Source organism: Prunus dulcis, chromosome 6 (assembly GCF_902201215.1).
Source record: "Prunus dulcis chromosome 6, ALMONDv2, whole genome shotgun sequence".
NCBI classification, from domain to species: domain Eukaryota; kingdom Viridiplantae; phylum Streptophyta; class Magnoliopsida; order Rosales; family Rosaceae; genus Prunus; species Prunus dulcis.
In genome coordinates this window covers 10,930,020-10,952,474 of record NC_047655.1, presented here as the reverse complement: position 1 = coordinate 10,952,474, position 22,455 = coordinate 10,930,020, and the positions used below count along the sequence as shown (strand labels likewise).

Genomic DNA, 22,455 nt, shown 5'->3' with positions numbered 1-22,455 from the left:
TTTGTGTTGCTTGGTGCTTGTTTTTTTTTAATACAAAACAATATTGATTAAAAAAAAAAAGTAAGGAATTTTGGAGGAAGAAGCCCAACTTTGCTTTGTTGCTACAGGAAATTTATGTTGGGAATTCACTTTCAATCTGCTGATTAACTTGAGCTTGAGGAGGTTGTCCATCATCAGAGTTCATGAGGGCAATTTCAGCTCGTGTTTTAGCTAATTAACATTATGCATCTTGTATTTGTAGGGCAACAACTTCAATCCAAAAATAAAAAATAAATAAAGAAAATCATAAGCATTTACAAGAATCAAGCTTTGAATGGGAGGAGCTAGCAAATCTACTCCCACAACAACTTACGAAATTAAAGATTTTGATGCAAACCCAAAATCTGAAAATATGGCACAAATTAATGTAAAAAGAGAAACCTGATTTATGATTGGTATTAGGGTGTTGTGTGATAGAATGTAGTGTACTAGGGAAATTTTTGGTAGTTAAATAGGGTGTACTTCGTTAATTTTACATTTTGATTAGGGTGTACTTAGATCACTGTTGAGGCCCAAAAAATTCAAGGCTGGGCCCAAATATATTTTCGGCCTAGTACAACACCAAGCGAAAAATTCTTATTTAAGCAACATGCCACGCTACAAGCTTAAGTGGGCCCAAGCCATGCGAATGCCTGAGGCTTGCTGAGCGGGTTGTGGTATGGATGGTTACGAGCATTCACGAGGCCCATTAATGGTCCAAGAAGTGGAAGTTTTGGGTTACTTGGGAGCACCAAAACTCAAGCTCATTCCTTGAGCCCAAACATATGGGTAAGAATGAGAGAAAACCTAGTAGCTCATCACCTTAAGAAAACCTAGTAGCCCAAAAAATCCCACAGCAGCCGAAGCTTCCAGCAGCTTGACGAAATCAAAGGGAACTCACAAGCCACTGGAAGCAGCCCAGCCCAGCACCTTATAAATATCCAGCGTTGTGCATCTCTGTTAAAACCAGATCACAGCCAAACCACCAAAACCAAGCAAACCCATGTGCTGATCACCTTTTTGACCAAGCAATCTTACCCATTCTTTCCTCTTCGAGCTTTGGTGAGAAAACAAGAAGCAAAAATGGGTGGCTCCTCACCTACATGGAGAAGTCCAGCTGCCTGAGGACCTTGGAACTCCAAAAAGCTTCATGCCTACATGCTCAGGCTAAGGAAGTTTCACCAAATAAGATGGAATGGAAGAAAGTGAAGGAAAAAGGGAAAGGGTGGCTTGATAAAATTGAGTCTTCCAAGCGCCTATAAAAGGAGCCACTTTCTACCTAGCAAACGAACAACAAACCGATTGAAGGCAAGCATCCCCTCTGGAATCCTTCAATTTCATGCTTTGTTCTTCCATCTTTTTCCTCTCTCTCTCTCTCTCTCAAAACCCACATCCAGAGAGAGCAAGCATCATCTCTCATCTCTGGAACCCTTCGATTTCAAGTCTTGTTCTTTCATTGCTTCTCATTTTCTCTTCTGTCAAATCACCCAGGAGCTTGATGAAACTTTCGTCAAGCTACTGGAAATATGCTAAAGCCACCCATGCTTCCATCTTCTTCCTCTCTTTCCATAAACACACATCCATATAGCAATCATCATCTCTTATCCCTGAAACCCTTGCAATTTCGAGCCATATTCCTCCATCTCCTCCGATCTTCTCTTCTGGAAATCGCAGCTCTTTCTCTCTCTCATGCTAAACTCATGAATGCTCAGCTCCCATGCCACAAGCTTCTCATGTCAAGCCAAGAATTTATCTGTAAGCGACTGTTGGTTTCATTGGTGAAGAAAACCAAAGTGTTTCTTAAGACTCATCTACCCTTTCGAAACACTCTTGGGGCCTGATCCTTGAACTTAGACACAGGGGCAGCTTCACATGTTTCTCTTTTTCGGCAACCCAAGCCCATTTGGCTGCTGGAATAAAAAGACCCCTACAATCACAGGATGTACTCAGTTAATTTTAATGTTCGTTTAGCAACACTCTAAAATCTTTTCGAATTTGGAAATCATCAATCAAATTTTTAATATGCTTATTTTCTTTTATTAACTCCGATTGATTTATATCAATATGTTTTTTTTATTTTTAAATTCAATATAAATAGATTAATTTACAATTCAAAAAATGTTCAAGTTTTAAACCCTTATAAATTCTAAATCCAAAAATTACTAAATTCTAAAGTTATGAGTGTGTAACAATTACCATAACATTCTTTTGGAATTTTATCTCGTTAATCACATTAAATTTAAGGAGTTTAGTACGAGCTTGGTGTGTTTTTGCTCTAGAAACTCACTAACAAAAACAAAAAAAGTTTATACAAAGCTCAAGTTGCGTGACAGTCACAATGTTATTATTAAGTTTCTGACTTGATTTTGTTTAGAAGCACACATACAAACAAATATTGTCATTAATTTAAGATTCTCATAAAAACTTTGAACCACAACAAAAGCAAAAATTCTTAGACAAACAAGGTGTGGTACGGTTGGCAAATTGCCACCTCCAGTTGATGAGCTAACTAGTGCCTTAATGGTAGGGGTTCGAAACTCGTTGGAAGTACTTTGTGGCCAGGGGCAAGCCGAACCCCTAACGGGAATTAATCTCACCCTTCAAGTGTGGGGACACCTCCTGGTATTTACCCACCAAAAAAATATATATATATATATATATATTGTCCCCTTTCGGTTTGGTTTTATTGATCCTCGTTCTAATTGAAAGTTCATTACTTTTATGATATTCGTGGGAAATTTTAAAAAATATTTATTTAAGAAAAAACTCCAGCATAAAAGAAAACTGGCCTCTTGGCACATGCGTGACATGTGCCAATTGGTTTTCTTTTTTTTTTTCTTTTTTTTTTAAATTAAGAAAATATAATATGGGTAGTTATGTTCCATAGAAGTAGGATCTATTATCTTATTTTGTTTTTAATTTTAATTTTTTAAATATGAAAAATGTGAATTTACCCTATTATCCTCATTTAATTAATAATTTTAATTCTGAATGTTTGAAGTAATGAAGGGTATTTCATGGTATTTTGAATGTTACACCATTCTCTGCCTTTTGCTTTATATATACTAGCCCCTTGGCACATGCTGGCAATTGGTTTTACTTTTTATTTTTTATCTTATTTTTAGAATTAAGAAAAGATAACATGGGTAGTTATGTTCCATAAAAGTAGGACATATTATCTGATTTTGTTTTTAATTTTAATTTTTTTTTAATATGAAAAAATGTGAATTTACCATATTATCTTCATTTAATTAATAATTTAATTCTTAATATTTGAATTAACCAAGGGCATTTTCTGGTATTTTAAATGTTTCACAATTCTCTGCCTTTCGCTTTATATATATAGATACTCTGCCTTTTGCTTTATATATATAGAATACAAAGAAAAAAACCTAATTGCTTAGATGAAGTTTAACATTTCACATATATTTCTGTGTACTACTTTAAAAATAATAAATAAACAAACAATATCTGAGATGGTAAACGGCCTTAATCATATCTACTTTGAATTAGACTAAATAAGGCTATTTCATTATTGTTCAGTTGAGGCTTATGATGGTTTGGCATCTTTTATGAGATTTGGTTAACTGACATGGGTTAATGATCAGTTCCAACCGAAAAACCGAGCTAAATCGCACCATGCTCAACCCTAGTGATGAGCGCGGTCAAAGGATGGCTGGAGGAGGGGAGAAATGAATACCACAATTGACAGGGAGGAAGAAACACTCATGAGAAAAGATTCATTTTCGTTTGGGAAATACTCTCAAATAGAACTTTTACTCCAACATTGTTCTCAAATAAACCTATTATATCAATAGTAAAGTATCAATGTTTAGTCAACATTATCAATATTTGGAGAAGACTTGAGGTAAACATTATCAATGTTTAGTCAACATTCTCATTGCGCAATCAGTCCATATTCGAGCGGTAAATCTTTTGAGGGCCTCCTTTAATACCAGCAAAATTCACTTTAACGCTCAAGCTGACTTCCTTGGGTGTTTTTTTTTTTGGGTCGAGCTGACTTCCTTAGGTTAAGAGGCATAAAATTGCTGAGAATAATATAATTGGTCTTTGATCGTGCTTCAAATGATGACTGACAGCGTGTGATGTGCAAAGAACGATAAAATTTCACGAACACAATAAACCTTAAATCTTTGTTGATTCTCGAGACGAGAATAGCCAAGAATGAAGGGGTTCAATGCCTTGTTGAGTCTCTAGAATGAAAATAGCCAAGATTTTTGTTGATTCTAACGGAATACAAGTTAATAAAAGAGAGAAATTTTAAAATTTCAATAACTGATTCAGGGTATTTCTTACATCAACAACTGAAACAACTAAAACAACTATTTATAGATATCAGGAAGATCTCACTTACATTGAACCAAATCCCCCTATTTATTGTATATCTTGAACCTACAATTGTTCGTCTTTCATAAATCCAAGAATTTCACCTATGACTAGATAATCCCAAAATATGAAAAGACTCATCTTAATTATAGATCACTAGGACACCTATTTATTATAACTGAATGAACCTCATCTTGCATGAATCCCATAGTTCATGTATGTAAGTGCTAATCTCACTGCATCACTAACCAAACATTCAAGAGTACAGGTCACAGACAATTACAATATCAAAATACACCTACATATATGTCCAGTACTATCTCATGGGAATGAGTATTGACATGCTATACATTCATACGCACACATCTGACGGGGTTACGATAAAAAGAGCAGAACATAAGAAAAAGCTACACAATGAACAAAAACAATCCAGCTTGTAGATTCCGCTTCGAGTAGGATGTTCAGTGGCCTACATGCTGACAGTAAAATTTCTCTCATAAGGTTATGAATGGTGTGCATTCAGGAGTGCTCCATATACCATGTCGATGAAATGATTGTCCTACAACACAGTATCAAATTATGAACAAGTTAGTAATAATCATCATTAAGAGGAACATACGGATTAGGCAGGAGCTTAACTCATGCAAAGAGGTTGAGTTCTTATTTGGTAGTTTAATTCAGAGTCTAGATAATTAGAACTCTAGTCAACCATTGACATGTAACAACTTCGGCCAAATCATCTCTTTTGTCAACTGACTTGCAATTTACCAAAATTTATTTTCCACAAACTAGATTAAAATTACCACAAAGAAAACACACACACAAGTGGATAAAAGAGAGAGAAGCTTTGAATGCACATTTCCTGGTTAAATTTAATTTCACTAGTATAATTTGCTGAATCTATTAGTAAGGGTTCCGGATCCTAGGTAATGACCACAAGGAAAATCATGTGCAAGAAACAACAGTAGCTAAACTCTTTGTTCACAAAACTGGCACATTAAATCCAACAAGCAAAAGATATCAACAGAAACTCAATAATTTTATCCTGTACAACCAGTAGCTAAACTAGGTATTGGTTTCTTTGATATACAGCATACCCTGTACAACCAGCTCCAAATATTTATCGAACATAACACTACATAATGTTCCTGGTGCATTTTGTATTTTGAAACGCTTGTCACAATATGCGTGAATGAATTTTAAAGATTAATGTAAACATGCGATCTTCTCAACTGAAAAGTGAAAGCAGTCACATAACTATGTAACACCAGTACTGAAAACTAACCTGCACAAGCAGCATGAGTGCATTTCGAACTTTGTCTCTGTTAACTGGCCCACAGTTCAGGATAGGAAAAGAAGCAGGAGTGAGAGATGGTGGAGGAGCTGGTGGTGGAAAAGGTTGTAACAAAGGAGCACCATATGGACGTTGTAGACTTACAGCAGGGTGAAGATGAGGAGCAGTAGGCACTGATGAAGAGACACGTGGCATCGATGTTGGTGAAGAGGAAGGAGGAACAAAAAACGAAGATGGCTTTACAAGATTATTGACCAGTTTGGTGTTGCTGTGGGATTCAGGGATGTCAAGGAAAGGGGCTAAAGTTGCAGATGATATCTGCATGCTAGGAATAGGGGAAGGGGCAACTCCGACTGGATGGGAAGGTAGAGAGATTGTCGAAGAAGGCTGGTAAGGCTGTCCAGTAATTGTTGTAGTTGAAGAATTCACGATAGTTGTAGCCGTCTGCAATTAATTATAAAATTCAGTCCAGCCCAGATACGGGAAAATGAAATAAGACGCACATTTGTTACATAAATTTATATCATCAGTATGTTGACCAACATATGTGCACATGCAGGGGTGGAATTGTGACAAACATAAAGTTATCTGCTTAAGAGAAAAGGACAAGAGTCAGAGACTCAATCCTAAATATCCAACCTGTGTGCATGTGTGTGCTGTGTTAATGTATATATATGCAGGCATCCATCAAGTATAAGAACAATATATATGCGAGCTTAAAATGTGAAAGAAAAAAAAAAACACTATAAACCCAGCGCATTTAGGGAGGTAATCCATTGGAATTATTTATTTATTTTAATCCAACAAAACGACTCTATTACACATCACTGAATTTAAAAGTAGACCAATGTTAGCATCAACAGCAGAAATTTTTAGACAAGCAAAACATTTTGATTCTACTACTGTGTATAGAACAATCAAAATTCCTACACCAATGACTCAAAAGTTAGAAATTCATGAAACCCTAGGCAGTTGATGCTACACACTTGAAAATCATGTTAGAATCATCCCATAATCCACATGGTAAGACTAGAAAGTCCAAAAATAAAATACATACACAAAAACACATGCCAGCACACAAATAGGGTGGCTACATTTTCTGTTGTTTAGTACTACAATCACATTTACAAAAGATCCAAAAACAAGAATACTATAACTAAGATATCAAGTAGGAAAAATGTAAATGCCAGAACATATTTCCACAACCACATAATATCAAGAGGAAGAGAACATACACTAAAGAAGTTCACAAAGGCCGGATCATCTGGAACATCTGTGACAATGCAGGCAGTTGATGATGATGGCTCCAAAGGACCATCCATAAAAGCTATAGTTGGGACTGCTTCCAGTTCCTCAAACTCGCTACAAAAGAACACAAGACAACTGAACATTTAAGATGCTCGAAACCCAGAAGTTCTTATACTATTGTCCTGAGACCAGAATATAGGTAAAACATTCCAAAGGTTTAAAGGAAAATAATTTGTGTAATAACCCAGATCTCAGAAGTATACAAAAACAAAATATCAACCTTCAAGATGATCAATAGCACAAACCCAGAAGTTCATAATGCTAATGTCATGCAAGGAAAAAAACTTATAATACCACAGATTTCAGAAAGAAAGAAAAATCATTATCCTTTCAACATTTCAAACGGTATAACTAAATCTGTGAAGTATGAATGAACTAAATATTACCTCTTTGTCGATGACACCTTGGAATATGCACCAAGTATCCTGGACAAAAGTAATACAAGATAAAATTGATTAAGAAACAAGACAATTTAGAATAATGAAAAAATCTGGTGAAACAACATCACCATACAAAAACAGCAAGACATGGAAATTCTTTAAATACTGAAGAGTTCAAGACCCATTCCTCAGCCTACATAAATGCCTTATTGTAAATTGTAATAGAGATTTCAGACTTTGGCACACTCATTTGAGATACATTGAGTTTACCCCCCAACTTTGCCTCCCTTTCTCTGTCTCTCTCTTCCCTCTGTACTTTTCAACCTCTATTCTATCTCTCTTTCTCACTCTATTTTCTCCCAGTTTCTCTCCCTGTCCTACATACTACCATGTAAAGGTACATCCATCCACTGCTATACTTATAGCGTCCACAAGGTTATTGATTTTATCAAATCAAAAACACCACAAATATTATAATTTTTTCAATCAACTTAGACTGCAAGAGGACAGCTCTACCTGCTAAAAAGATTTGCCACGTCTTCACATTCACTTGCATTGTAGAACCAAATACCATTGACCTCTCGGGCTGCATTTCGATACAAAAGATATGGAACCTGAACTTCGAATTCAAAATCTCCCAAAAGATCCTCCACCAAATTTTCTGCTTATGCAAACATACTGAATTGTTTAAAAATACAGAAACTGAGAAAAAAATAATTATACAAAAATGTAAGCCATACAAAAATTAAAAATTAAAAGACAAAAACATCATCAAGCTTGTTAGTAATGTGAGATATTCAAAACAAAACAAAATTTCTACAAATTCTTATAACCATACCAAAAGATCAAGTGGAAGTCTTAAGTAAATGTCTTGTCAAATCTTAATCTCAAATACTGTCCTCTTGATCCTTAACCTTTCATGCAGGAGCAAATGCAAAGGATTTTAAGACGAAAGGCAAAGAAGAACATCGAACCAGAAAGGAAAGGAAATTGAACAGAAAAAATAACCCAGAAATGTGGTCCAGACTCCAGTAATGATGTGACATTTGGCTTACTTTCAAAGTAAACCCTAAACCCTTGATCAATAGTATCATAGCAAATTTTCCATCATTCAATTTCAGTAATTTCAAGCATATAATAAGGAGTAGAGTTTAGCTTGTAACAAGAGAATCTGATAAACCCATTGTCAAACACCAATAAAACTTCCAGTCGAAATAATTAGCAAAGCACCGAATGACAAATGTATCAAGAATTAGAACAAAATGCAAATACACTTACCAGTACTCCGGCGATTCATCACAATAAACTGAAACCGAGGTTGAGCATTCCTGAAATAACAACAGCAATAAACTTAACCCCATTTGAAAAAAAAAAAATTAACACCAAAACAAACCACCCCAAATTTTGCAATCCAAAAACCATCAACATAGTAAAGAGAAAATCACCTCTTGACGACGAAGAGAGATCCTTCGACGTCCTTGCGACTCTGAACATTTGAAAACCCACAGAAAATGAGTAGAATGCAATCAGAGAATGACAAAAAAATGAAAAAGCATACCCATTCGCTGAGGTCAGTGTTGAACTCGTAGAAGGTGACATGAGTTGCTGTGATGAGAATTTCGTCGATAAATGGGTCGATTCGCTGGAGAACAGTTAGATTGAGAAGCTTTGTGCTCTGCTGGTCCAGATTTGGCCTTAATTTCCCGTTCTGTGCCATTTTCTTTCTTCTTCTTTTTTTGCTTTATTTCTTTTCTTGTGCTGTCACTGGTTTAGTTCTCAGCCAGCAATGCCAAGCTTCCGCAGAGGAAGAGGGAGGAAGAAGAGACGCAATTTATGGAAGATGGAAAGGGCCCCACCCAAGCCTTCTTCTGTAAGTGACCCCGCGACGCCGTTCTTCACAATGACGAAAATACCCTCACATTCTTCTGCAGAATTTTCTAGGAGAAAGGAAAGGGTAGTTTCGAGTTCTCAGCTCTGTTCGTTCTGCGGCTATTCTATTTTCCCGCCTTTTTATTAAAATTGTCAATGACAAATTTATCCTTTTGTCGAATGACGTGCGATGCAAGGACTAACTTAGGGCTGAGTTTTGACCAAATACCAAAAAACCTGAGGCATAAGTTTTGACCATATACCAAAACAATGCAAAGTAAGGAATAAAATATCGATAATATTGATGAAATTTTGAGAATATTATTATTTTTTCGGGTCTAGAATACTTTAGAACATATTCGTACACATAACGTATAAGTATCAATAATATTGACGATAATATCAGAAAATATTGACGTCAATAATATCGAAAAATATCGACGTCGATAATTTCTCACTTCAGCAACATTTAGTCTAAATATCGCTACAATATTGATAATATTGAGATGATGAAGACATTGAAAATTTGAAGAGTTATTTACACCAACACTCCTTGAGATTTCTTGTGTTTTCACAAAACCACATCAGGTCTCAAAACTTACATGAACACCAGATCAAAACTTACATAAACACCCCTCGATGTTTTAGTTTGTTTTCACAAAACCCATTTTGTTGATTGTTTGTCCAAAATTGATGATTTCATTGAAGAAAAAAAAAAACTTATGCAAATGACAAAATTAACCTCAAAGAAGTATATGCAATCTAATCTCAAAGGCCAACTTTGTCATTTGAAGAATTTTTTTGGTATAAAATCATCAATCTTTGGATGGAAAATCAATGAAAAGGAGTTTTGTGAAAACAATTTAAAACCTTAAGGGGGTGTTCTTGTAATTTCTAAAATATGAAGGAGTTTTGTGAAAAAGCCGAAAACCTCAGGAGGCTTTAGTGTAAATAACTCAAAAACCTTAAGAACTCTATGTAGTACTAAGTCACTCATGTATCTTACCATACAATGTATAAAGTGTAAAATATTGTAATAAATAATTATAAATAAATGATTATGATGTGTTTAATCTTCTTTCATTAATTACTATATATATTCTACACTAGTGTTTGTCAGCTCGCTATATAATCAACTTAAATTAGTTAAACTCATCATGCAATGCCAATTTTTTGTGATAAAGTAATAAATAATTGACTAAATAAACATCCTCCAAAGTTTCAAGAAAAATTTCCAAGTTTTTCTTACAATTTTCGTGATTTTTATTCAATCTTTATCAATATCGATAATTTCCCAATATTTTCATCAAAATTTTCCTGTTTTTGGTCTACCGATATTTCCGAAACCATTGATATTTTAGACATTAGACATAAGTTTTGACCCAAAAAAAAAAGAACTAAGGCATAAGTTTTCTCTATCCAGCAACTTGGGCGATTGCGATTATGGTGGAATTGGGATTCTCAAGTGGATTTTCTGGTTGCCTTTGTCTTTCTGTTTTTTATGATTGATTGTCTAGATGGAATATTTGTGTCACTGTGTTTGTAGCCTTAATTGATGGTGTGGTAGCAGTTTTCTGGTGTCAAACGAGCCGTGGCATGGCGGCCCGATATCCGATCTTCTCAACTAAAATCTTAAATCCAGAAAATGAATACAAAAAACAAAGGAAAGGCAACAAAATCCACTCCTTTTTATATGGGTACTGAGCAACTCACCTTTCCCCTATATAAGCAGAAAGGGATAAATTGTCATTTGGCTATTTTTATATAGTTCGTATATTTAATTTACCAAAAAAATAGATCAAAGGATAAATTGACAATTATAACCATACTTCAAGGGGCAAAACAGCAGTTTAGCCCTTTGTGGGCCTTTTGGCCATTTATGTGCAATAGTTGGCCTTACCAAGTGTAATTGGAGGAAATGAGTTATTTTGTATTTATTGGAATGTCCAAGAAAACATAGACCTCTCCAATATGATTTTATTGTGTGTGTAACTACCTTTTTCTAATTTTTCTATTTTAATGAAATTTATTTCTAATTAAGAAATGTAGTAAACTACAAATAAATTGGCTACTTGGCTTTATTAATCAGTAAGCTCATTTCAATAAGAGCATTTTTACTCATTTGTCATGGCAAAGGGTAAGGGGAGGCAAGGATTGTTACTATTCAAGTGAATAGTGTCAGTTTTTGCAAAAGGCTTGTTGTGTCTCCACTCATTGCCATCGCAAAGGGCAAATATTATTCACTTAAATTTTTTTTTATTTTTAAACTTAAACAATTAATTTGGATAAGATTTTTGGTTGCCATATGTCAATATTTATTATAAAATTTACATCTCATATTTTAGATAAGATTTTCGGTTGCAACTTGTCTATATTTATTATAAAATCACATCTCAAATTTCATAATTTAAATTAAATAAAAGACCAGCAATACAACCAATTAAATAAAAGATAAGTAATACAACTAACTAAATAAAAGACAAGCAATACAACCTAATGGTTTTTATCATTTAACCAATCAGTATTGCTTGGCCCATCGTCACGGAAAAGCCTTCTAATAATGACTTTGTTTCAAGGGACATATGGCTTGTATCCATAACCATGGTTTCCCGATCCTTCTTGTCCATGTCTTGTTTGTGTACATACTCCATTTCTCTTGCAAATGCTTCATCTCTTGCTTTCTCATCCGCATATCTTTTCATGTCTCTCAATTCTCATTGTGACGTATTTTGACCCAAAAATAAAACGACGCATTTTAATTGGCATTTTCCACATTCCACCCACTCTGTGAATCTGTGATTGTGTTTCAAATGTCAATTTGCACAATCATACATCTACAATTCATGAGTTGAATAAAGAAAAATTGTTGATTGTGCACCAAATTGATTAAAAGCAAAGCCCACGATTCCCACTTGCTTCTTTTTCCCTCGAAGAAGACAATTTCTTCCTTATAAGAATGCATGACTTACTTCTTTTTCCCTCAAAAGAGGACTGGTTTTTCGACCCCAAGTACAAGTTATTCTTTATACTCTTATAAGGAAAGAGTGCACAATAACTTTTTAAGAATGATAAACACCATCACACAACTCTCTAAACAGATTCAGCTCAATTTGCTCATAAGCTGAAAGTTATTCAAAGTGTGAATAACAATACAGTTGAGAATGATAAACACCATCACATCTCTCTAAACAGATTCGGCTCAATTTGCTCATAAGCTGAAAGTTATTCTAAGTGTGCATAACGATACAGTTGAATTTTCCTATATCAGAATGACGCGACGGTACCTCTAGAAACAGATTAGTTTGATAACAAAGACTACAGTTTATTGATTTAACGTAGATAACATATTTAAGGTTCACAGGCTACAACTGAATAGGAATCATTTTCTTTACGAAGACTGCAGTTTGATCACAAAGAAGCCAACACAATCTCACCAGCATTCCTAAATTTGTTTTGTACCAGCTCATTCAGTTGCCTTGCCTTTGCGCCTGCTACTGCTGCTAGTTTCCAATAAGTAACAAACCATGGAATCGACATCATCTCCGAATATGCTGTAAGCCTCGATCACCTGCAGGTAGCTGAACCCCATCGACAGCACGACTTGCATACTGCTGCTAAGAGGGGAATCTTGAAAACCATGGCCCCTCACTCCTAGCTTAGTCTCACTTCCTGATGATCCTGTTACTCACAGGTTGCATAGAATCAATCAAGTCATTTGACAAACACACAACAAAGAGCAGCCAAAACTATATCCTACAAAACGCAGTTTAATCCCATGTAAAATGATCCTCTACTACTAAAAACTCAACAAGTTCATCTACCCAGTTAAGATAACTCACTAGCTCCAGAAGATGATGGCTCGGCGCTAGAAGTGGAAGATTCTCTCCTTCCAAGTTGTTGCTTGAATGTGTCATCTGCATGATACTCAGCCCTCGAAGCTTCCATCACCATGCGTTCAATTTCTTTCTCTGTGAGCTCAAGATCTGAGTAGAATCGCCCCTCAGCTAGAAGTGCCTGCCAGTAGGAGAAGATGAGGGAAAAAGATATGATCATGATATTCCAGGTAAAATATTCTTGAAAATTATAATGCACAAAATCAAGACACTTGCATTATCAATTTGTTGGTCTTGTTGAGCCTTAATAGCAGCCTTGACCTGATCCTTGTCAACATTTGCCTGCAGCAATGAAAAGATGAAATATCACGTTTGTTGAAGTGTCAATTGAAGAATGGTGACAAGCCATTAACTACTGCAAGGTTTACAGAACAAAGAATAATTGCATATTTCTTACCCTTCAAATTCCCCAAAACAAAAGAACAAAAAACACACACACACACACACACACACACACTCGTTACATGATGCTGATGATCAGTTCCTGACATTTTGACAACTTCTCCAATTGCTAATACTAGTAACTGAGAAATTTTTTTAATGAATGGAGCTATTTCCAGCCCCCAATATCATCATCCCATTCATCTATTTTCCACCCCAAAAAAATTATAAAATAATATTAAATCACTTTACCCAAACACCCCTTGAATCAATACTCCCAAATTACCCTTCCCCTTCCCTTTTCCATAACCAGAACTTGTTATTTATTATTAACTAGACATGGATGACATAGAAAAGGAATATCTATGTCATCCATGTGTCATCCACATAAAGTAATACTAACATAATCAAGGCCAGATGAAGATAGAATGATTAAGCACATACACCCATCCCGCGAAGACAGCTGAACCCAAGTCCTGCACCGATGGTCTGACGACGTGGATCAACAAGAGAGTTGTAATGATTTCCATGATGGTAACTTAATCGTACGGGTGGTGTGTCCGTGTCATAGCTCCCGTGGAAGATATTAATAGGTTCTGTCATCAGACATAAAAGTTAACAAAAATGATATATTGCTAACAGCAAAGTTCACTGAAGAAAGCAAGAATCATTATGCAGCTAGGATAATTCAGCACCTGTGCTATAGGAATAAATATGGATGGGTCGATTATACATTTCGGATAAGGCTTGGATCTCCACATTGTTTCCATACACCTGACACAGGATAAAATCAATTATTAAACGGATCAGCAGTGGAAAAGATGGGGAACTGTGTGCAAAATCACACTGAGTCAGATAATCCACTGATTATCATTAAATTTAAAATTAAGCAAACATATTCACATGGTGAAACTGAAGCCACAATAATATGAAATTACTAAAAGAGGACTACTTGAAAGGCCATCAGATAATTAAACACTGAGCTTAGTAAGTAAGGAGGCTATGAGGAAGAGTAATAGGTACCATCCAATCTTAGAGATAAGATATAAGGTTCAAAAATCACCTCAATCACCTACCATAATTGTTGACAATCACTGATAGTCATCAATGTGCCATAATTCAACTTCTAGACCTTGCACATTCTCACAATCAGCATGCATAGGAAACCTAGTATCTATACTTCCAACGAGACAGTGCAATTATCATCCTCGAAAACAACAGCCAATTAGGGCAATTGCGTCTCTGAGGGTGCCATGCTAGGTTTGGAAAGACTTCAGGTGGTGGACTCAATTTACCAAGCCTGAACTACCCTCTACCTTTAATTAAACAAAAAGTTAATCAATAACCGATGTGGAATTGGCTGCACATGTGTCCCACTATGTGGTGGTCCCACGTGAAGAGGGCCTGGAACACTGAGGCCTTTTGCAATAAAACCTCACACTTGCTGGGCTATATAGGTGCTTAAGTTGTGGACACCATCAGTGTTTGTAATAGTGGGCCATAGGTTTGTCATCTTAATAGATACTACCAAGACTTTCGCTAATCTCCAACATAGACATAACTATTATGTTAATGAACTTTAAGAGGAAGAATTTAGGGATGAAATTCAAATATGATGAGTGTCTTTGATGACAATTTGGGAATAAAGGAGAGGAATTCAGGATGCCAATCTGAGAAACTATATGGAGCTTCTTACATGTGCAGCCATACCTCCTCTGCTCAATGATATATTTCAAGGAAACAACATTAATGAAATTATGATACTGCATACCTTGTCTCTTCTTTTCCTCTTGCAATAAGAGGTGAATCCTTCTGTAATAAATTGAGAAAAGTAATCCCTCTCTCGCTCCTGGAAAAATAAAGAGAACTAAGTATCAAGAATCATAATGAACTACAGTGTTAAGAGGGTACTAGTTAGATTATGATAATTTCCTTTCTGGTCTAGTATGACTTTCTTTTGGAAAACCATCAGCTAATTGATGAGATTATAATAGTGAAAGGCAACATTTCTTTTCTCTCCGGTAATTTATTTTCTTTACCAATTAGTGGCTAGGAATATAAAATACAACTGTTTTCGTATGAACAAAACATATACTCTTCTTCCTGATTTTATTCCCTTCTATTATTCAGTTCTTTCATTTTTCTTCTCATTATGAATGCATAAAGCACAACAAATAAATTATTGTTAAGACTTGAGATACCCACTAACTGAACAGAATATCTACCGACTCATTCCACCAATCAACTTGAAATATCATTTATCAACGGCATCTACCACATGAATGAAACTCATTATGATGAACCAACCTCAGACAGTACATAACATTGTTCGGCAAACCACTGTTGGAGAACAAACCATATAGATATGGAATACTTTCAAGAAGAATTCAGAGTTCTTTATATTATTTGTGAGCATGTAATAACATTAAAAGACCATATTCCCAATTAACCTCTCATAGAATTAAAAAGTGAAAAAATGTGTACATATGTAGTATTGTGCAGTGGCTAAAATGATCACAATGGCATACAACAGAGAAGATCACGGATAAGGAATCACACCATATAATCTATGCACATTTGCCTGATCAAGTCATATGCTTCAGAATCTCCATAAACTTGATCAGCAACAGCACGAAAGAGACAATTCCCATCCTCCAGCATTCTTTTCACTTCAAAACCTTTTGCACGTCTAATATCAATTTCAAACTGTCGTTCTCTTTCCTGACATACATTGAAAACGTCAAATTGAGATTTCTGAATTTGAAGTGAAGAATGGAGCCAACAAATGATAACATCAAATTGAGAGTGCAAAATGCAACCTCCAAAGTTTCACCTGAAAAATAATAAACATTTCAAAGATACATCCTCTTAGAGGATTAGCTTCTGTTTGAGATTCTTTGTTGAAACATTTCAAAGGCATTCCCCTTACTGTAGTTCTAATCGATTTTGTAGTTTGGAGTGTAGTTTGGTGGACATAGGAAGTTACTATTTCTAAGGTTTTTAATAAAATGCAAGTGGTCAGTGTTTCTGGATTCTTTATGGTCGAGTGATTTTTCTTGTATTTTAGCTGGGCTTCTTGTTTTTGAAGGGTAGTATCTTCTGTGGGCTGCTGCTCCGCTTCGATTGTACTTCTCATTTCTTTTAATACAGTTATCTTAGTTCATATAAAAGAACTGAAAAAATAAGCATCATAGTTTTGTCAAGGAAGATGTGAGGATACAATTGGATATAAGTAGAGCTCTAATTTGAGAAACCCAAAGTATTGTTTTGTGATATAATGTAAGGAGGTTCAATTTTGAGATGCGATTAGGCTTGCGTGCCCAAAAACGAAAGCAAAATTTTAAATATTGTAACAAAAATCGCTAACAGAGATGAATATCTTATGCCACACTTTTCAATTCAATATAAACCACCAGGAATACATGCAATAAAATCCATGAGACAAACAGACTTGCCTAGATGTTTGTATATATGAGTTCAGAAACTTACAACATCATCATAGGAGGATACAAAGCAAGGGCTCTGTTCATCAGCACTATTGTACCCCTCGCCTTCACCATGAGACCTGGGGGAAGAAGGCCGTGACCCAGTTGGTGAAGTCCTAGTTGAAACAACAGGCCAGGCAACTGCTCTTCTCGAAGGTCCAATTCGCACAGAATTTGAACTTCCTGAGACAGATCTCCTTGAATTTGAGTTTGCTGAGGAAAGTTTCGGGGGAGGAACAGGAGGAGGTGGTGGCTGAGAACTCCCAATCGCATTTTGTAAAGAATCCCTGCTTGAGTCCACATTTTCAACTGTCACCTTTTCAGAAATCCTCAACCCACCTAAACCTTTCATCATTTCCCCTGGGTCTGCAATGTCATTTTTACTAACTTTCTCCCCCTCAGCTAGCTCATCACTTGAACTCACATTGTCATCATTATGAATGCTTTCGGTCAATAGATCGTCATTTTTTACAGCCTTATTGTCACCACTCCCACAATACTCTGACAGCTCATCAACAATAACATGTTCCTGTGCCTCCTCTCCAATTTCCTCTTCTTTCACAACTGAAACAACCTGAGGACTATTAACCTGTGGCTGTGCCCAACCTGAAGAGGACCCAGACAAGGAAGAAGGACGGCTTGGGTTCGAAGAAGAACCACTTGAAGAACCTCGCTGAACCAGAATCCGAGTCATTGCATTCAATGCTTAACGTCTTCAACAGAAACCCTAGCCTAATCTCCTTCACAAAACCCCAAACTTAGAGTTATGCTTGTCACGGGTTCTGGCCTTGGGCGCAGTCACGCCTATCCCTTGGCTGAAGGTTTTCTTCCAGCCCAGCACGTTCTGCTCCTTGGGAAACGATCTCTGCATTCCCCTAACAATTCTCATGAGACCCAGAGCTCGAACTTTAAACAAGAAAACCCTCTAAGCTACTCGAATTTTACCCGAAAAATTGCCAAAAATTTCACCCTTCAACTATCCCAAGCTGCAAGCAACAAACACCATACATTTCCAAAAAAAATCAACAAAACAAAACAAAAACGAGGCTTTCTAATAATCCGCTTGGCTTCTGAGGAAAAAGAAAGGAAAACTAACAAGATTATAACAAAACCCTTAATAAACTTGGGGAAAGTTTATCACTTTATCCAAAAAGCACAACATCAACAAAACACAAAACTCAAATCTTTCTACTTTCTTTCAATTTGTTTCCCTTTTCCTACCTTACCTCAGCAACCAAGCAGACACAAATCCAACACAATCGAATCAAAAACTCCAAAACTCCACGACCCACGGCAGAAAAACATCAATCAGGGGCATCAAAGACGACCCAGTTAAAAAAAGGCACATAATTAACAAATTCCGTGAATTAAATAGAAAACCCTAGGGTTGACTCAGCACAAGTTGGCGACTCACCTGAGAACAAAGATAGAAACAGAGCCTTCTCAAGCTTCAAGCGCGACTCTGAGATCTGCAAAAGCTGAGCGAAATTTAATCAATTTTAATTAAATTTTAACAAAATTCCTAACTTTTGTGTTAAGGGTTTTGTTGATTTTGCAAGGTGAAAAAGAGCAGAGAGAGGAGGAAGAAAGGGAAAGAGAACTTACGAGGAAGAAAATGGGAGGCTGCGTTTTAACGGAGAGTGGGAGACGGCCACGTGACGTGGACTTTACCAGCTACGGCTAGTCAGACACCAGAGGCTTACACGTGTCCAGTTCCCCTACGCTGACTACACGTGTGGAACAGGAGTCAGTCAGTTTAGTGCGCGCGTGCGAGTGAAGTTAACTTCTATTCTCCACTTCGTTAAAGTCACCTGACAATTAATGATGTGATCAAACCATTAATTGTTATTGAGTAAATCTTTTACATTCAAGGGCAATTTTCTCCACTCTCATACTCCGTTTCATATGGATGCGATAAAAATATGCATGAGTGCTCTTAAGAGAACTCTAAAATTAACTGAGTACACTCTATAATATAAGTATATCATAATATTTAAATTAAAATATAAAATTAATTAAGTATACCTTATCTAATTATCAAAAATACCCCTAATATACTTTATCATAAATTTTTCTTTTTATATGAATTCATAACCTCTTTTCAAATTTTGGACTTTCTAATTAATTTCATCTCAATACACAAGTGAAGCAGGCAACTCTCAACATCACAAACAACAGTTATTATGGTTAATTACAATTTGGTACCTTGTGATTACACTGTTAAGACATATTAGTCTTTATCTTCTCAATTTTTGTAATTACATATGCCATTCTTTTCAATTTGTTACAATTTGATTCTGTCATTAGTATTTTCGTCAAATCTCTCCGTTAGTTGCCTACAATGACACTGTGGGGCCCACTTTTTTTGCTTAAGTAGAATAAAATATTAATAAAAATTAAAACCGTTAATAAGGAGTGCTGCTATTTCCACCTCGAATCTTATTTCTCCACTCACATTATCTTCCAACCCACTACGTAAATTTTAAAAAATACAATCCTATCTTTTCACCTACTCACCTTATTTTTAAAATACCCTTTAATTATTACCTCTTTTCCGCTCTCTCCTTTTATTCTCTCTCTTCCTCTCTTCTCTATCTCTCTCTCTCTCACGTCGCGCCACCACTTCTCTCCCACCGTGAGGCCCTATTCTCTACAGCGACCCGCCTCCGCCAGGAAACACCAGACATAGATAAGGCCATGAAACCAAGCTAAAATCCACAAAAAATACGCCCCATAAAAATATTTGAAAATATTGATTTTTTATCACCAAATCCTCGAACTTTCATGATACCCAGAAAAGTTTAACCCCCAAAAACCCAACTTTGAGTCAAAGTTGTTCATGGAATCTGAGCCATTTGTGATTGGATATAACTTTGGTTTATTGAATCGGGTATTGGTTTGCAAGTTCCCTTTTCTCCCTGGCTATTGAAGATATGGAAAGATTACAAAATATATTGTACATTATTTGTTACCTTGTATAGGAATAGTCAACTTCTCTGTTAAGGCTTGTACAAATTAGTGCCTTTAACTTAAGATTTAAATTACCTTCCTTAGGTAGTCTTATTGGCCATATATATTGGTCTTCTTCTGTATTGCAAAGATATAACAAATATACGAGATATTATTTTTACATGGTATCAGAGCTTGTATTGATCCATTAAAAATTTTCATTCTTCCTACGTTTTTTTTTCAACCATGTCTGACACTGCCTCCACTGCTTCTTCCAAATCTAATGGGAAGAAATCAGTTAATAAGGACACGCCGCTGTCCACAGAATATGCGGCTTCTTCTCCCCTTTATTTACATCATTCTGATAACCCTGGTGTGATTCTTGTTACACAGCTGCTGCTTGGTGACAATTATCCTACATGGTCTCGTGCCATGAGGATGGCTCTTGACGCCAAAAACAAACTTGGGTTCATTGATGGCAGTATTGCCAAACCTGAGGATGCTTCAACCAAATTTCATCAATGGACTAGGTGTAATAGCATGGTTCTATCTTGGATTGTTAACGCTCTCTCTCCCGAGATATCCAATAGTGTTATCTACACCGCTACAGCACGCGAAGTTTGGGACGATCTCCGTGAACGTTTTTCTCAAAAGAATGCTCCTAGGATTTTTGAGATTCGTCGCGCCATTGCCAATCATACACAAGGTAACTCATCCATAGCCTCTTATTATACTATTTTGAAAGGTTATTGGGATGAGTTATCTTCATATATTTCGTTAACCTCTTGCACTTGTGGAGCCTCTCAAACTAGCATGAATCACATTCAAGAAGAGCATCTCATGCAATTTTTGGCTGGGTTGAACGAATCTTATTTTGGGGTTCGTAGTAATATGCTTCTTCAGGATCCTTTGCCAACTGTCAATCGTGCCTACTCCTTACTCTTACAAGATGAACGCCAACGTTCTCTTCAACCTGTAATCACAACATCTCTCGATCAATCTGCCATGGCGGCTAATCGACCGCAGTCTCATAAACCATTTTATCATTGCAAATTTTGTGATACCGACGGTCACTCAGAATCTCGTTGTCGCAAAAATCCTGCCAGCAAAAATTATATGTTTTGCACATTTTGTGATACAGCAGGGCATACACAGTCTCATTGCAAAAAGAAGAATGGTACTGCCAAGACCAATTCTTCTTCCTCACATACTACCTCTACTGGTTCTTTTGTCGCAGCAACCACTAGCACTCCAGCTGCACCAACTCTAACTCATGCACAATACAATCAATTGATTGCCATGTTGCCATCCGGTAAAAATAATTCTATGGCTAATGTTGCAGGTAACCCATTATGTTTTCATTCTTCATTCAATCTCAGTTCTTGGATAATTGATTCCGGCGCCACCGATCACATGGTTTCTAGTTCTAATATGTTAGACAACATGACCACTCTTCATACTGCTCCTATTAAATTACCTACTGGACAAACATCTAATATTACTCATATTGGCTCTTCCAAACCCTTACCCTCTTTACCTTTACATAATGTCTTATTGGTACCTGATTTTCATTTTAATCTTCTCTCCGTTAGCAAACTCACTAAGCTACTTAATTGTTTTATTACCTTTTATTCTGATCATTGTGTTTTGCAGGACCTGAGTTCGAAGAGGGAGATTGGTAAGGGATTGGAACGTGGTGGTCTTTATTATTTGGCTCCTGATGTACCCTCTATTGCTAATTCCGCTGTTGCTTCCCCGAGTTTCAATCTATGGCACTGGCGCTTAGGTCATCCATCTAAATTTATTCTTCCCCACCTACAAAATTTTCATTCTACAATTTCTATTCCTAATAATCATGTTTGCACCATTTGCCCTTTGGCTAAACATTGTAGACTTTCTTTTCCCTCAAGTACTATTTCAACGAATGCTTGCTTTGATTTGATTCATTGTGATGTGTGGGGGCCTTATTCTGTTCCTGCTCTTTCTGGTGCTAAATATTTTTTAACCATAGTAGATGATTATTCTCGTAGTACTTGGCTTTATTTAATGCAACATAAATCTGAAGTCACTACCTATCTACCTCGTTTTTTTGCTATGATTAAAACACAGTTTAATCTCACTATTCGCCAAGTTCGTACCGATAATGGAACTGAATTTTTTAATCACACCATTAAACATTTTTTTTCTTCACTTGGTGTCATTCATCAACATAGTTGTGTGGGAACACCGCAACAAAATGGCGTTGTCGAGCGCAAACATCGTCATCTTTTAAACATTGCTCGTTCTCTTCGTTTCCAATCGAATTTACCTTTATCTTTTTGGGGAGATTGTGTTCTTACTGCTACATATTTAATTAATCGTTTGCCCACAAAAATTTTACAAGGAAAAACACCTTATGATGTTCTTTTTGGCAAGTCACCATCTTATGCACATTTACGTATTTTTGGTTGCCTTTGTTATGGGCATAATCTTTCCCCTCACTCAAAGTTTGATAAACGAGCCACACCAGGCATTTTTCTTGGTTATCCACC

At 36.2% G+C, this 22,455-nt stretch overlaps 3 protein-coding genes across 10 annotated transcripts; 1 reads left to right on the top strand and 2 right to left on the bottom strand.

Annotated features, from left to right (window-relative positions):
- Window positions 1-4,350: 4,350 nt before the first annotated feature.
- Window positions 4,351-9,332, bottom strand: LOC117633268 (mRNA-decapping enzyme-like protein). 3 transcript variants are annotated; one of them, XM_034366995.1, is made up of 8 exons: window positions 8,906-9,332; window positions 8,793-8,833; window positions 8,626-8,675; window positions 7,864-8,008; window positions 7,354-7,392; window positions 6,895-7,021; window positions 5,651-6,103; window positions 4,351-4,924 (listed from the first exon to the last, which is right to left on the bottom strand). In XM_034366995.1, exons 1-8 carry the CDS (start codon window positions 9,062-9,064, stop codon window positions 4,868-4,870), a joined length of 1,071 nt encoding a protein of 356 aa, XP_034222886.1. In that variant the 5' UTR covers window positions 9,065-9,332; the 3' UTR covers window positions 4,351-4,867. The 3 variants fall into 3 exon arrangements, with proteins under 3 accessions (XP_034222886.1, XP_034222887.1, XP_034222888.1); XM_034366996.1 differs by lacking the exon at window positions 8,793-8,833 and having other exon boundaries at window positions 8,906-9,056; XM_034366997.1 differs by lacking the exons at window positions 7,864-8,008; window positions 8,793-8,833 and having other exon boundaries at window positions 8,906-9,160.
- Window positions 9,333-12,307: 2,975 nt separating this feature from the next.
- Window positions 12,308-18,560, bottom strand: LOC117630827 (OTU domain-containing protein 5-B). Of its 6 annotated transcripts, XM_034363624.1 has the most exons (10): window positions 18,390-18,560; window positions 17,921-17,961; window positions 16,980-17,840; window positions 16,050-16,211; window positions 15,262-15,339; window positions 14,186-14,264; window positions 13,935-14,086; window positions 13,326-13,391; window positions 13,056-13,230; window positions 12,308-12,894 (listed from the first exon to the last, which is right to left on the bottom strand). In XM_034363624.1, the coding sequence occupies exons 3-10, from the start codon at window positions 17,667-17,669 to the stop codon at window positions 12,680-12,682; spliced, it is 1,617 nt and encodes a 538-aa protein (XP_034219515.1). In that variant the 5' UTR covers window positions 17,670-17,840; window positions 17,921-17,961; window positions 18,390-18,560; the 3' UTR covers window positions 12,308-12,679. The 6 variants fall into 6 exon arrangements, with proteins under 6 accessions (XP_034219515.1, XP_034219516.1, XP_034219518.1 ...); XM_034363625.1 differs by lacking the exon at window positions 17,921-17,961 and having other exon boundaries at window positions 16,980-17,850; XM_034363627.1 differs by lacking the exon at window positions 17,921-17,961.
- Window positions 18,561-20,547: 1,987 nt separating this feature from the next.
- LOC117632516 lies at window positions 20,548-21,848 on the top strand. The gene is made up of 2 exons (XM_034366012.1): window positions 20,548-21,266; window positions 21,578-21,848. The coding sequence occupies exons 1-2, from the start codon at window positions 20,738-20,740 to the stop codon at window positions 21,604-21,606; spliced, it is 558 nt and encodes a 185-aa protein (XP_034221903.1). The 5' UTR covers window positions 20,548-20,737; the 3' UTR covers window positions 21,607-21,848.
- Window positions 21,849-22,455: the final 607 nt, after the last annotated feature.

Bases quoted from the DNA above. Each gene is read 5' to 3' on its own strand.
- LOC117632516 (XM_034366012.1), top strand. From the start codon at position 20,738: ATGAATCACATTCAAGAAGAGCATCTCATGCAATTTTTGGCTGGGTTG. The intron at 21,267-21,577 runs GTAACCCATTAT...TGTGTTTTGCAG, and splicing joins TTCTATGGCTAATGTTGCAG to GACCTGAGTTCGAAGAGGGA.
- LOC117633268 (XM_034366995.1), bottom strand. From the start codon at position 9,064: ATGGCACAGAACGGGAAATTAAGGCCAAATCTGGACCAGCAGAGCACA. The intron at 7,393-7,863 runs GTAGAGCTGTCC...ACTTTTGTCCAG, and splicing joins GTGGCAAATCTTTTTAGCAG to GATACTTGGTGCATATTCCA. The intron at 4,925-5,650 runs GTTAGTTTTCAG...ACTGTGTTGTAG, and splicing joins CACTCATGCTGCTTGTGCAG to GACAATCATTTCATCGACAT.
- LOC117630827 (XM_034363624.1), bottom strand. From the start codon at position 17,669: ATGACTCGGATTCTGGTTCAGCGAGGTTCTTCAAGTGGTTCTTCTTCG. The intron at 14,265-15,261 runs GTATGCAGTATC...ATCCTGTGTCAG, and splicing joins AGAGGAAAAGAAGAGACAAG to GTGTATGGAAACAATGTGGA. The intron at 12,895-13,055 runs GTGAGTTATCTT...TGTGAGTAACAG, and splicing joins GCCATCATCTTCTGGAGCTA to GATCATCAGGAAGTGAGACT.